This window comes from Anguilla rostrata, chromosome 4 (assembly GCF_018555375.3).
Source record: "Anguilla rostrata isolate EN2019 chromosome 4, ASM1855537v3, whole genome shotgun sequence".
Classification (NCBI taxonomy): domain Eukaryota; kingdom Metazoa; phylum Chordata; class Actinopteri; order Anguilliformes; family Anguillidae; genus Anguilla; species Anguilla rostrata.
In genome coordinates this window covers 46,696,370-46,710,576 of record NC_057936.1, presented here as the reverse complement: position 1 = coordinate 46,710,576, position 14,207 = coordinate 46,696,370, and the positions used below count along the sequence as shown (strand labels likewise).

Sequence of the window (14,207 nt, the reverse complement as noted above, 5' to 3'; positions counted from 1 at the left end):
TGCTGTGCGGCGGTGCTGTTGTGTGGCGGTGCTGCTGTGCTGTTGTATAGCGGTGCTGCTGTGCGGTGGTGCTGCTGTGTGGCGGTGCTGCTGTGTGGCGGTTCTGCTGTGCTGCTGTGTGGCTGTGCTGCTGTGTGGCGGTTCTGCTGTGCTGCTGTGTGGCTGTGCTGCTGTGTGGCGGTGCTGTTGTGTGGCGGTGCTGTTGTGTGGCGGTGCTGTTGTGTGGCGGTGCTGCTGTGTGGCGGTGCTGCTGTGCGGCGGTGCTGCTGTGTGGCGGTGCTGTTGTGTGGCGGTTCTGCTGTGTGGCTGTGCTGTTGTGTAGCGGTGCGGTGGTGCTGCTGTGCTGTTGTGTAGCGGTGCAGCTGTGCTGTTGTGTAGCGGTGCTGCTGTGCGGTGGTGCTGCTGTGCGGTGGTGCTGCTGTGTGGCGGTGCTGCTGTGTGGCGGTGCTGCTGTGCGGCGGTGCTGCTGTGTGGCGGTGCTGTTGTGTGGCGGTTCTGCTGTGTGGCTGTGCTGTTGTGTAGCGGTGCGGTGGTGCTGCTGTGCTGTTGTGTAGCGGTGCGGCTGTGCTGTTGTGTAGCGGTGCGGCTGTGCGGCGGTGCTGTTGTGTGGCGGTGCTGCTGTGCGGCGGTGCTGCTGTGTGGCGGTTCTGCTGTGCTGCTGTGTGGCTGTGCTGCTGTGTGGCGGTTCTGCTGTGCTGCTGTGTGGCTGTGCTGCTGTGTGGCGGTGCTGTTGTGTGGCGGTGCTGTTGTGTGGCGGTGCTGTTGTGTGGCGGTGCTGCTGTGTGGCGGTGCTGCTGTGCGGCGGTGCTGCTGTGTGGCGGTGCTGTTGTGTGGCGGTTCTGCTGTGTGGCTGTGCTGTTGTGTAGCGGTGCGGTGGTGCTGCTGTGCTGTTGTGTAGCGGTGCGGCTGTGCTGTTGTGTAGCGGTGCTGCTGTGCGGTGGTGCTGCTGTGCGGTGGTGCTGCTGTGTGGCGGTGCTGCTGTGTGGCGGTGCTGCTGTGTGGCGGTGCTGTTGTGTGGCGGTTCTGCTGTGTGGCTGTGCTGTTGTGTAGCGGTGCGGTGGTGCTGCTGTGCTGTTGTGTAGCGGTGCGGCTGTGCTGTTGTGTAGCGGTGCGGCTGTGCGGCGGTGCTGTTGTGTGGCGGTGCTGCTGTGCGGCGGTGCTGCTGTGCGGCGGTGCTGCTGTGTGGCGGTGCTGTTGTGTGGCGGTTCTGCTGTGTGGCTGTGCTGTTGTGTAGCGGTGCGGTGGTGCTGCTGTGCTGTTGTGTAGCGGTGCGGCTGTGCTGTTGTGTAGCGGTGCGGCTGTGCGGCGGTGCTGTTGTGTAGCGGTGCGGCTGTGCGGTGGTGCTGCTGTGCTGTTGTGTAGCTGTGTGGCTGTGCTGTTGTGTAGCGGTGCGGCTGTGCGGAGGTGCTGCTGCGCGGCTGTGCTGTTGTGTAGCGGTGTGGCTGTGCTGTTGTGTAGCGGTGCGGCTGTGCTGTTGTGTAGCGGTGCGGCTGTGCGGCGGTGCTGTGTGTTAGCGGTGCGGCTGTGCGGTGGTGCTGCTGTGCTGTTGTGTAGCTGTGTGGCTGTGCTGTTGTGTAGCGGTGCGGCTGTGCGGAGGTGCTGCTGCGCGGCTGTGCTGTTGTGTAGCGGTGTGGCTGTGCTGTTGTGTAGCGGTGCGGCTGTGCTGTTGTGTAGCGGTGCGGCTGTGCTGTTGTGTAGCGGTGCGGCTGTGTGGCGGTTCTGCTGCGTGGCTGTGCTGTTGTGTAGCGGTGCGGCTGTGCCGTTGTGTAGCGGTGCGGCTGTGTGGCTGTGCTGTTGTGTAGCAGTGTGGCGGTGCTGCTGTGTAGCGGTGCTGTTGTGTAGCGGTGCGGCGGTGCTGCTGTGTGGCTGTGCTGTTGTGTAGCGGTGTGGCGGTGCTGTTGTGTAGCTGTGCGGTGGTGCTGCTGTGTGGCTGTGCTGTTGTGTAGCGGTGTGGCTGTGTGGCTGTGCTGCTGTGTGGCTGTGCTGTTGTGTAGCGGTGCTGCTGTTGGGCCTGTGCAGACGGCTTTATGGATTGCACTGTGTCCTGGGACTGGGGGAGGGGAGGAGGGTGTGGAGAGGGCCTTTTGTTGGCTGATAAGGCTATCTTTTGAAATAGGAAGGGCTATCACTGAAGTGTTTTTCTTTTTTTCCCCCTCATTTGGAAACTCGATTCTGTGGGGGTCGGAGAAAATCTCTTTTGCTTTTCTCGTCGCATTAAAAGCATATATGTTATGAAAGTTGCCTTTTACACTATTTCACGCCTGTTCACGCAGATGGAGAATGAAACTGAGCAAGAGGAAGACCTCAAGGAGGAATCTGACGAAGAGGACGACGAAGACGAAGAGTCGGGTCGGCTGCGCTTTAAAACGGAGCGAAAAGACGTCACGGTCGTGCGGCTGTCGGACGCGACCAGCAAGAGGAGGGACATTCCGGAAACGTTAGGTACGCGTGCTTAGGAGCACTCCCCCCCCCTAAATGTGATGAGTGGAGCATCGCCTTACATCTCACCCCTTCCTCCCCGCTGCATGTTTCTTTGTGAAGTCGGCAAGAAAATAAATTCTCTGTTTGCTCCCGACAGTGTAGTCGCTTAGAAGCCCCTTCCTCATTGAAGGAGGTGAACGTAAAGGTTTTAAAGTGTATACGCTTCCTGTGTTTTAATGCGCAACAGCGAAGCTTATTTCCTCCAGAAGCCCTCTCTCCATGGCAAATGGAGGGAATTACCCTGGCCTGTAGGCAAACCGCGGGGTCTGAAGTACTGCTCACAACTGTGAAATCTCTAACTGGCTGAGAAGAAACATTTAACAAGCCAATTGACATTTCGGCTGAAGTTACAAATGCAATTTCCATTTTGTCACATTTTGGTGACCCTATGTGACAGCTTATTTCTATTGGAAGAAAGCAGTTCTTATTTACTGATTAAAGATGTCGTCTGAAACCATTCTGTTAAAGAGGACGGCCAAATTAATCTGGACACTTAGCGCGGGGGGATGTAATTGCTGATTCTCAGTATTAAGTGCGGGAGGAATGTGTTGATGGACACGGCTGGAATGTAAAAAAGCAGCTCGCTTTCTCGAACATATTCTCCTTCCTCAAACATATTATCGACCTGTGAGTCCATTGTCACCCGGGTGGGGTGGGGGGGGGTATAATAAGCTTTCAGTTTAGATATTGATTGGCGGTGTGCGAGATGGCCTTGCGCTCTTCTTCATCTTAATCTGTCCGCAGATTAGAATGAAGTGGAGATGAAGGATCAGCTTTTGAATGTAGCCCCATTGGCGTGGCTGGGATTACCTTATTTAGAGTAAGGTTTAGCATACGCTGCAGTGAAAGAGCCGGGCTGCGGTGTCTAATCTCGCTCATTGTCTGTTTAACGCGGGGCATCTTTATGTGTGCGGGTTTTCGTTTTGGCAACAGTTGCAATTCCCCTCGTGCGGCCCTCTGTAAATCATTACGGGAGCGACGTTTCGGGGGATTTATCCTTCGTTTCCTGGACTGCGTCAGAAACGTATTTGCGTTCTACAAACAATGAAAATATGAATGTAGACACTTCCGGATCTGTCTGGTCAGTTTTACATCACTGATAGTTACATTTTCTGTAATTTCCTTCGATAAATGAAAAGGATGGCAGGAAGTGACATCACAGTGGGTTCCTGAATGGCGCAGAGTTCAGAGAAGAAAATGGCAACGAGCCAAAGCTGCAGTCTGTTCAAATCGGTATTGAGGACAAAATTATGGATTCAATTAAGGGCATGTTTTCAGTAAGCGTACGTGATCAAGAGATTTGATCTGTTAATCAAATCAGAATGCACAGCGGGTGCCCCAGTGCCCCAGATTGAGAACCCCCCCCGTGATCTGGGCCCAGTCTAGCAGTGTGACTAGCCTGGGTTTGAAGGCTTGCAGATCCCCAGACTTCAGTGTGAATCCCCATTTCCTTTGGTGTGCGTGTGACTTGGTTCTTATTGAGCAGTGTGCGCCTTTGTGCCGCGCCCCACGTGAAGGCCCTCCGTGTCCCCTCCGCAGAGCTCTCTGAGGAGGCCAAAGCTCACCTCGCCGAGTTCGAGGAGAAGGAGCGGCAGCGGAGGCAGGGCCGCTTCGGAGGGAGAGGGAGAGGAGGACGAGGAGGGAGAGGAGGACGAGGGGGCTTCTCAGGCTTCGGCATGCCGGACTTCAGGTGCGACGGCGGAGGGAGAGGGCGGATGAACGAACAGAGACCCCCACTCATGCCAGTGCAGATGGGCATGCAGGTGAGCAACCCCAGCAGCTCCTCTGTGCTAACATTACTACCCCTAACATTGCTCATATTATACATTAGTTAGATCCATTAAACCACTTCATTCATTCTACACCATATCAAAGAAGTGTCTTATCAAAAGCACCGTTTCCGTACGGTCAGATCTTTCAGATGCCTATTAAACCTAATCGTGTGGAAATTCACTCCTGTGGTATTCTGTCACTGCACCTGAATTAAAAGAGGATCTTTGCTTATTTAATTTGCACGAATTGCGAGACTTAAATATAAATTTGACGAATCTGTATATTTGTTGTTTTCTTCCTATGCTACTATCGTTAAATATTTTGGGTTTCTCCTAAAGTTTCCTTTTGGTGCAGTGTGTGGCGTCCTCGACCCCCCTGCCTTTGTGAAGTCTTTGCGCGGCGGTTTCTGAGCGGGTCCCCCTGTCTGATAAGGGGCGGTGCGCGCGCGGCGGGCGAGCCCCGCTCTGCTGATATTTGCCTTTGATATTAGCGGCTGCGCGGCGGCGGGGCGCCGCTGTTTGCTTCCCCTCCGAGCGGCTGTGTGTTTGTTGGCTCTCGCCGTCCGCTCGTCACGCCCCGCCGGAGCGCCGCCCGTTTGCTTTTGGAGAAAGTCAATTAACCGGGCTCCCGGCCCCTCTTATCCGTGTTGATATGTGGATTATACTAAATAACTTGGCAGCAGTCCATTCTGAAAAGCATTACATGAAATTAAATTTGTACTTTGCCCAGGATTTAGTTTCTTGTGGGGGGTTTTTTTTTTTCTTTCCCTCCCCCGCTTTTTTTTGATTATTAAATATCTATTGAAGCATATAATCCGGTCGTTTGGGTTGCGGGAGCGCTGGAGCTGTGCTTCTGAAGGGTGCTTTTGAGACCGGTCGGGAAAGCCGTCGCCTGTGTTATTTCAGGAGCGGTAACTGTCCCGCACGCGCGCGCGTGTGTGAAGGGAAGGTGCGGCTGAAATACGGATGGCGGTGGTGCTGAGTCAGACTGGGAGTGTTACCTTGGTGGGTCTGGAGAGGATGTGGTTCCAGCTCAGTCACAGGCAGTTTGCACTCCGCTGCGTACGGCTCCAGGGCTGCGGACGTCTCTGTCGTCATTGTGTGCTGGATTTGGGGGGTAACAGAATTAGCGGGGTGCGTAAACGCGGGGTAGATTGGTATGCAGATGGAGACCCGGGAGGCGGGCCGGCGCGGGGCGCTGATGAGTCATGCGCGCGATTAGCGGCGGGCTCCTGGCGGGGCCCGTCTGGGGCCCCGGCGTTAATACACACAGACAGCTGAGAGGAAAGTCATTTACAGGTTAAGGCAGAGCGGAGGCCTCTTAAATTAGGCACGGCTTCCCCCCCCCCCCGCCTCTCCCCCGCCGCATTGAGATGCATTGGAAATGACTGCCCCCCCCCGGCCCCACCCCCCCCATCGGGCCCGGGAAACTGAGCGGTCTGCCGCAGCTGCGGGCTGATGATGAGTAAGGGCGGGGACAGAGAGGGGCGTGCGTGCGCGTGTGCGCGTGCGTGTGTGTGTGTTTATGTGTGTGTGTGCGCGTGTGCGTGTGTCTGGGTGTGTGTGTGTGTGTGTGGTAGTGTGTGCTAAGCGCCTCTGGCCGGCCCGTGGTGCTAACGTGGCTCTGTTCTCTCTCCTCCGTTTGGGCTCCGTCTCCACGGCGCAGTCCCAGTCCAGGATGCAGCCGCAGCGCCACCAGCAGCAGTACCAGCCGCCGCCGCGGGGGCCCTTCCACGAGCAGGGCCTGCAGCGGCCCCCGCCCCAGCCCCTCATCCCCCACCACCTGTCCCACCGCTCGCCCCCCATGCACGGCGCGCCGCTGCGCCCCCAGATGGACCCGCCCCGCCTCCTCAGCCCCCCGCCGGCCGCCCTGTCCCCCCAGCAGCCCAAAAACATCCACATCAACCCCCACTTCAGAGGCCCCGCCTCCTCCCCTGCACAAGGTCAGCACACGCCCTGTACTCTGTGTCTCTCTCTCATATTCTGTACACACCCTGTACTCTGCTCTCTTTCTCTCCCTCTGCCTCCCTCCTGTTGTCTGCACACTCCCTGTGTTCTGCTCTCCTTTCCGGCTCTTTCATCCTCCTGTTTCTCCTCTCCTGCTGTTCATCTCTTCTGCTCCTTCTCATCTTCTCCCACTCCTGTCTCCCTTCTCTTCCTCTCGTCCTGTCTTCAGTGTCTCTTCTCTGTTCCTCACCTTCTTCAACTCCCTCTACTCTTCTTTCTTTCTTTCTTGTGTTTTTTAAACACTGTGTCATTTCGCACTAATGGATCTTAATTAGTGAGCGTTCTGCTAAATCGTTTGTCCTGTTGGCACACACCAGTCCTCGGGAGTGAATGCTCCTAAAATGGGAGCCCAGCAGGGCTGTGTGTTTGACATGGTGAGGGTCTCAGGCAGAGCTGTGTGTTTGACATGGTGAGGGTCTCAGGCAGAGCTGTGTGTTTGACATGGTGAGGGTCTCAGGCAGAGCTGTGTGTTTGACATGGTGAGGGTCTCAGACAGAGCTGTGTGTTTGACATGGTGAGGGTCTCAGACAGAGCTGTGTGTTTGACATGGTGAGGGTCTCAGACAGAGCTGTGTGTTTGACATGGTGAGGGTCTCAGGCAGAGCTGTGTGTTTGACATGGTGAGGGTCTCAGGCAGAGCTGTGTGTTTGACATGGTGAGGGTCTCAGGCAGAGCTGTGTGTTTGACATGGTGAGGGTCTCACACAGAGCTGTGTGTTTGACATGGTGAGGGTCTCAGGCAGAGCTGTGTGTTTGATATGGTGAGGGTCTCAGGCAGAGCTGTGTGTTTGACATGGTGAGGGTCTCAGGCAGAGCTGTGTGTTTGACATGGTGAGGGTCTCAGGCAGAGCTGTGTGTTTGACATGGTGAGGGTCTCAGACAGAGCTGTGTGTTTCAGTGGGGGCAGCTGACATGGGGAGGGTCTCAGACAGAGCTGTGTGTTTGACATGGTGAGGGTCTCAGGCAGAGCTGTGTGTTTGACATGGTGAGGGTCTCAGACAGAGCTGTGTGTTTGACATGGTGAGGGTCTCAGACAGAGCTGTGTGTTTGACATGGTGAGGGTCTCAGACAGAGCTGTGTGTTTGACATGGTGAGGGTCTCAGACAGAGCTGTGTGTTTGACATGGGGAGGGTCTCAGACAGAGCTGTGTGTTTCAGTGGGGGCAGCTGACATGGTGAGGGTCTCAGACAGAGCTGTGTGTTTGACATGGTGAGGGTCTCAGACAGAGCTGTGTGTTTGACATGGTGAGGGTCTCAGACAGAGCTGTGTGTTTGACATGGTGAGGGTCTCAGACAGAGCTGTGTGTTTGACATGGTGAGGGTCTCAGGCAGAGCTGTGTGTTTGACATGGTGAGGGTCTCAGACAGAGCTGTGTGTTTGACATGGTGAGGGTCTCAGGCAGAGCTGTGTGTTTGATATGGTGAGGGTCTCAGGCAGAGCTGTGTGTTTGACATGGTGAGGGTCTCAGACAGAGCTGTGTGTTTCAGTGGGGGCAGCTGACATGGGGAGGGTCTCAGACAGAGCTGTGTGTTTGACATGGTGAGGGTCTCAGACAGAGCTGTGTGTTTGACATGCTGAGGGTCTCACACAGAGCTGTGTGTTTGACATGGTGAGGGTCTCAGGCAGAGCTGTGTGTTTGACATGGTGAGGGTCTCAGACAGAGCTGTGTGTTTGACATGGTGAGGGTCTCAGACAGAGCTGTGTGTTTGACATGGTGAGGGTCTCACACAGAGCTGTGTGTTTGACATGGTGAGGGTCTCAGGCAGAGCTGTGTGTGTGACATGGTGAGGGTCTCAGGCAGAGCTGTGTGTGTGACATGGTGAGGGTCTCAGACAGGGTCTCAGGCAGAGCTGTGTGTTTGACATGGTGAGGGTCTCACACAGAGCTGTGTGTTTGACATGGTGAGGGTCTCAGACAGAGCTGTGTGTTTGACATGGTGAGGGTCTCAGACAGAGCTGTGTGTTTGACATGGTGAGGGTCTCAGACAGAGCTGTGTGTTTGACATGGTGAGGGTCTCAGGCAGAGCTGTGTGTTTCAGTGGGGGCAGCTGGCATGGTGAGGGTCTCAGGCAGAGCTGTGTGTTTGACATGGTGAGGGTCTCAGGCAGAGCTGTGTGTTTGACTTGGTGAGGGTCTCAGACAGAGCTGTGGCTCCTCTGCTCTGCGCAGGGCAGTGTCAGTATTAGGCATGCAGGTGAGGGCCTGCTGATTGATCACAGGCCTGTGAAGGAAAGGTCAGGGCAGGTTAGTCGGTGCCCTTGGTGAGCGGGAGCTCTTCGCGTTTTGGCGGCCCATTGGGATGCGTGGGGATGCGTGGGGATGTGCGGGTGAGAGAGCTGTGTGCGGGGTTGTGACGCTCCGGCCCTCGTTCAGCTGAGGAGCCGCGGGCCGGGGCGCGTGAGGGTTGCCGGACGGTTCCCCTTGTCGTTCTGGGGGCGGTGTGTCGCTCCTGGTGAGGGCACAATGGGGAGTGTGTGTGAGCGGGGTGAGGGGGCGGTCCCTGCTGATTGACAGGTCAGGCGCGCTGTCCCTGTTCTGCCTGTGGCCGTGATTAATGGTGTGCCTCTCTACAGGGCGGGGCTGGGGGGGAGCTCTCTCCCGCGCTTAAAACCAGCAGACGCAGTGCGTGTGTGCGTGCGTCTGTGTGCATGCGTAGCCGTGTGTGTGTGCGCGAGTGTGTGTGCGTGTGTGTGTGTGCGCGATACACACAGATATGACGGATGTCTCTGGAGCGGTCGCCCACTAATCCACAATTTCATCCTGAGTTCGGCCTTTAAATGAAATGGTCATTCAAGGAATTTCTCAGATAGTCACACTCAGTTTATTGAAATAGTGATTTTTTCTGCAGAATGCTAAATGAGTGTAAAACAAGTCCCTTTTCTGATTCCTGGTACAAAAAATACAAAATAAAAAAAGAAATAAAGTAAAATGTGCCCTTCTCGCTCATTTTACTTTATCTCTCTCTCCTGCTCTTTAAAGGGCTGTTGAAATTGTATGTGATGTGTAAGTGTAACGGCCTGGTTGAACTGCCTAACGGTCTCTGTGCTTTGCTCTCAGTGTGTAACGGTCTCTGTGCTCTCAGTTTGTAATGGTCTGTGCTCTTAGTGTGTAATGGTCTCTGTGCTGTCAGTGCTCTCAGTGTGTAATAGTCTGTGCTGTCAGTGTGTAATGCTCTCTGTGTGTAACACGCTGTGCTCTCAGTGCGTAATGGTCTGTGCTGTCAGTGTGTAATGTCTCAGTGTAACGGTCTCTGTGCTGTTAGTGCGTAACAGTCTGTGGTTTCAGTGAGTAACGCTGTCGGTGCACTGTGTGTAATGCTATCTGTGTGTAACGCTCTGTGCTCTCTGTGTAATGGTCTGTGCTGTCAGTGTGTCATGTCTCTGTGTAATGGTCTCTGTGCACTAGGTGTGCAATGCTCTCTGTGCTGTCAGTGTGTAATATCTCAGTGTAATGGTCTCTGTGCTCTCAGTGTGTAATGGTCTCTGTGCACACAGTGTAATGGTCTCTGTGTGTAATGGTCTCTGTGCTCTCTGTGTGTAACGCTCTCTGTGCTCTCTGTGTGTAATGGTCTCTGTGCTCTCAGCGTGTAATGGTGTCTGTGCTCTCAGTGTGTAACATTCTCTGTGCTCTCAGTGTGTAATGGTCTCTGTGCACTCAGTGTAATGGTCTCTGTGTGTAACGCTCTCTGTGCTCTCAGTGTGTAATGGTCTCTGCGCTCTCTCTTTGCAGTGCCCTTGATGCCAGTGCAGAACCAGCCCAGACCTGCTGCGGGTCCCCTGAGATTCCCGGTGAGTAGCAGCTGCCCGGCGTCCCCCCCTCTGCGGGGGGAGAATATTACAGCAATTAAACGGCCGTCCTGGCTAAACACTGTTTGGGAATCTGTAAACACTGATAGGAGCGTGCAGCGCTGGAAATGTTTGATATGAGCTTTAGACGCTCTCAGGCTCCGGGTGGGAGGGGGCGGGGGGCGGGGGGGGGTTTGGGGTAGCTCAGCGCCCGCGTGGAGTCACGGGTTGGCGCAAATAGCGGACCTGAAAAGTCCTCCGACCGTGGAGAACAAAGAACCGCCATCTGTGAATATCCGTCCTCTTCAATGGACGGTTACCTTTGAGAGGAAACGATAAGGCTTTTTATATTGTTTTTTTTTATTTGGGGGAAGGATGGCCCTTGTGAAAATGTTGACTGTTTCTTTTTTTAAATTATATATATTTGGTTTTATATCTGTTGGGAAAAGGGAATAGATTTTTTGAAGGAGTGTGGAGCATGTTTAAAGTGTTGGTTTAATGGGAGTGTGTAATGATGACACGGACTCTGTTAGAGCACTGACAGCAGAGCTCATGGTGATTACTGTACTGCAGGCGGGCTGGCGAGTGGGCTCCCAGTGTCCTCTCTCAGCCGGCGTTGCCAGGCATCAGGTGCCTCTGATTGACACATCCGGGGAACGGCTTTTTATAGCCGTTTATGCAAATCAGGTTAGGGAGGGAGTCTGCGGCCAATCGCATTTGACTCCCCTCGCAGCCTTCGCCGAGACGAGCCCCCCACCCCCCCCCATCCCCTACCCGCCCCCTTCCCCTCCCCCCCCCCCGTGCGCTGTAGAGTCGCCACTCCTCCCCCCCACCCTCTCTCTCTTCCGGGGTTCTGTGTGTTTTCTGTTCACCGGCGCTGTTTGTAGCTGAGGACGGCGGTTGGCCCTCGGACAGCGATGGCGGGGGACGCTGGGTATTTTTCCAGACGCAGCGTTGGATGTAGTGGCTGTCAGCCGATGTCAGGCTGGAGCAGGGAGAATGCCGTTTAGAATGCAGGTGACAAAATGCCCTGCAACTTCCATTTGCCAGTGGGCATCTGATTAATCATGATTATCATACATTATCATACTATCAAATTGAATCATAGGAGGCCCCCATCTGCAGTCTGCCTGTATTGGGTGTTTTTTTTTTCCCACAAGAAGTGTTTAAATATTAATCCTGACTATCATTTAAACCTTAATTTAGGGATTTGCATTAGAACTGCAAGGCTCACATGCTCAGCTACAATGAAATGAAATATCACGTTCGTGTTTCTCCAGGACCGTCTGCATTCTGCACGGTTTGTTGCTGCACGACGCGTGCATGTCGTGTGCACGCGATGCGATGGTTTAAGTGCGGTCGGACCGCACTGCCGCTCGCGAGCGCGTGCTCGATGTAGGTTAACGGTAATTGCTTCTTCACAGTTGGTCAAGGTCACTCGGTTGTGGGTCGGAAGCAAACATTTTGCACCCCGCTGTGGTTTGTGAACATTTGTGCCAAGCGTCCTAATGTTTCTGCGTGCGGCGTTCTCATATCACACTGTTAATAATCAGGAAACTGCTGACTACACATCAAAACATGACAGAAAATGTTGAGTATATTTGCAGCTAACACAACGGGAGGGGAATGCACCTGGGGAAGTGAACGCAGTTCTATGAGCGTAGGTTCTGAGTCCGGTATGACTTGGGCATTCCACAGACAAATCTCGAATGTAAATGGAGACACATCTCAAGATGAGAGATCACTAATCTTCATGCAGCATCTATAAAGAAATTGTGAAGTACCTGAGAAATGAGGTCTTTACTTTGAAACACAGCATGATGTGTGTGTTGATACAAGCATTTGTAGATGTTTATTTGGCAAGGTGGCTTATAATATATAATGTCTCTCAAATGCTTTTTAAGTAAAATAAAAATAAAGCAGCCGGTGCCGGTTTGCGCGTGGGGCGGTGAAGTGGCGCTCTTTGTCCTCCGGATTTGCCGTGCGTTTCACTGAGCCGCGCGCGCGGGGGGCACCTGGTACCTGGCAGGGGTAATGAGGGCCGCTGGCATTAGCCTGGCGCCCCAGCCTTGGAGGACGGCGGCATCGGTTACATATTGAATAGCGCTTTGTATATTTATGAAGGCTTAGTAATGAGAAGGCAGGCGCGGTTATCACACTCATACAAATTTGCGCGGCGTCGCGGCGGCGTTTAATTGAAGCCCATTGTGCTTCCGGGGCTGACCTTTCCGGCGGTCCGATAAAGCGCACAATGGCGGTTTGATCCCCTCCCGTCTGGGGCGGAGAGCCGCTGATTAACTTTCCGTTCGGCGACTTGGCGAGAATCTCCGACCATATTCACACTTCGAACAAAAGTCATCAATTCTAGTTTAAAACGCGGATTAATGCTGATAGCATCGGGTCGTTTACAATGGGGAGGGAAGAGGTAAGCGGCCAATTTGTGTAAGTATGGCACCGCGCAGGAAGGTTAATTTCTCAACAGAGGGGGGATATTTAAGAGAAGAAAGGAGAAGGCAAAGTGGTTTCTTATTCCTTGAAAGGATTAGAGGATTGCTATCTTGTTTTCTTTGAGAAGGTAGATGGGGGATTGCTTTTCGCGGATGTGATCGCCATTTGTAATAAGCTATTCAAAGTATGTAAGGAGTGAATAAAGGCGAGATTGTGAAATTAACACGGGCCTGAAGCACAGAACCATCCGCACGGGCCGGCCTGTTTGTAGGTAGGCGTGTCTGCATAGGTACTGGTGCTGCGGACCTGTTACCAATATCGTAGAGTGTGTATGGAAAACAAAATGGGGGTAGGGTCATAACTGTCGTTTTACAGCCCTATTCAGACCATGAAATGAGTTACACGTGTATTTAGCCTGTGTGTCCAGAGAAAATTAGGTTCTTGCAGGGGTGAGTAGCATTTAACAAAATCACATATTTTAGATAAATGCATTTCAGTGCAGCAGAAAGTCTGGCTTTAAGCTGACCCTCCCCCTGGTGTATTATTTTTTTTTTAGCTGGGGTGTGTGTGCCAGAGCTGAGGGACTCGGAGCTGTGTGATCAATATAGGGACGCAGCCTTTTCAGCAGTAGCTGTTTATTTCTCCTTTTTTAACAGCAACATTATCTACCATGCCAGTGACCATTTAGCGAGTAATATGCAAGCTACTTTCAAATGCTATTTTAGTGTGACATCCACCAATTTCATTGGTTTAAAATGGGTTTGGTTGAGATGGTCGGTTTTAAGCAGCACTTGATAGTCAAAGCGGCGCCTCAACTTTTGCATTGGTTTTTCCGCTGCACTCCAGTCTTAGAGCAGAGTGTCAGACTGTGATGAAGACGTTGATACGAGTGCATGTGCAGTAAACTGGGGCTCCGGAGAAGGCCACGTTTAGCCGCGCACTGCCGCCTCATCGGGCCGTCTGTTTGGCATCCAAACCAAAAGCCCGCCCCTCATTTATTTATTTTTTTTAATTTGGAGTGGTTTCGGTGTTACAGAATCCCCGCCGGTGGAGTGTGTGGTTTTTGTGTGGTGTTTTGAATGTTTGGAGTGGTTTTGGTGTAACAGAATCGTCGCCGGTGGAGTGTGTGGTATTTTGAATGTTTGGAGTGGTTTTGGTGCTACAGAATCCCCGCCGGTGGAGTGTGTGGTATATGTGTGGTGTTTTGAATGTTTGGAGTGGTTTTGGAGTAACAGAATCCCCGCCAATGGAGTGTGTGGTATTTGTGTGGTGTTTTGAACGTTTGGAGTGGTTTTGGTGTAACAGAATCCCCGCCGGTGGAGTGTGTGGTATATGTGTGGTGTTTTGAATGTTTGGAGTGGTTTTGGAGTAACAGAATCCCCGCCAATGGAGTGTGTGGTATTTGTGTGGTGTTTTGAACGTTTGGAGTGGTTTCGGTGTAACAGAATCCCCGCCGGTGGAGTGTGTGGTATTTGTATGGTGTTTTGAACGTTTGGAGTGGTTTCGGTGTAACAGAATCCCCGCCGATGTAGTGTGTGGTATTTGTGTGGTGTTTTGAACGTTTGGAGTGGTTTCGGTGTTACAGAATCCCCGCCGGTGGAGTGTGTGGTATATGTGTGGTGTTTTGAATGTTTGGAGTGGTTTTGGTGTAACAGAATCCCCGCCGGTGGAGTGTGTGGTATATGTGTGGTGTTTTGAATGTTTGGAGTGGTTTTGGT

General features: G+C 53.1%; 1 protein-coding gene across 1 annotated transcript in view; it reads left to right on the top strand.

Annotated features, from left to right (window-relative positions):
• rbm33a (RNA binding motif protein 33a) overlaps positions 1-14,207 on the top strand; it is a 51,616-nt gene that overhangs the window by 19,173 nt on the left and 18,236 nt on the right. Inside the window, exons 7-10 of the mRNA XM_064334122.1 lie at positions 2,274-2,442; positions 4,021-4,244; positions 5,920-6,196; positions 9,986-10,044. Of these exons, the coding sequence (XP_064190192.1) occupies positions 2,274-2,442; positions 4,021-4,244; positions 5,920-6,196; positions 9,986-10,044 (729 nt within the window). The remainder of the gene's footprint in view (positions 1-2,273; positions 2,443-4,020; positions 4,245-5,919; positions 6,197-9,985; positions 10,045-14,207) is intronic.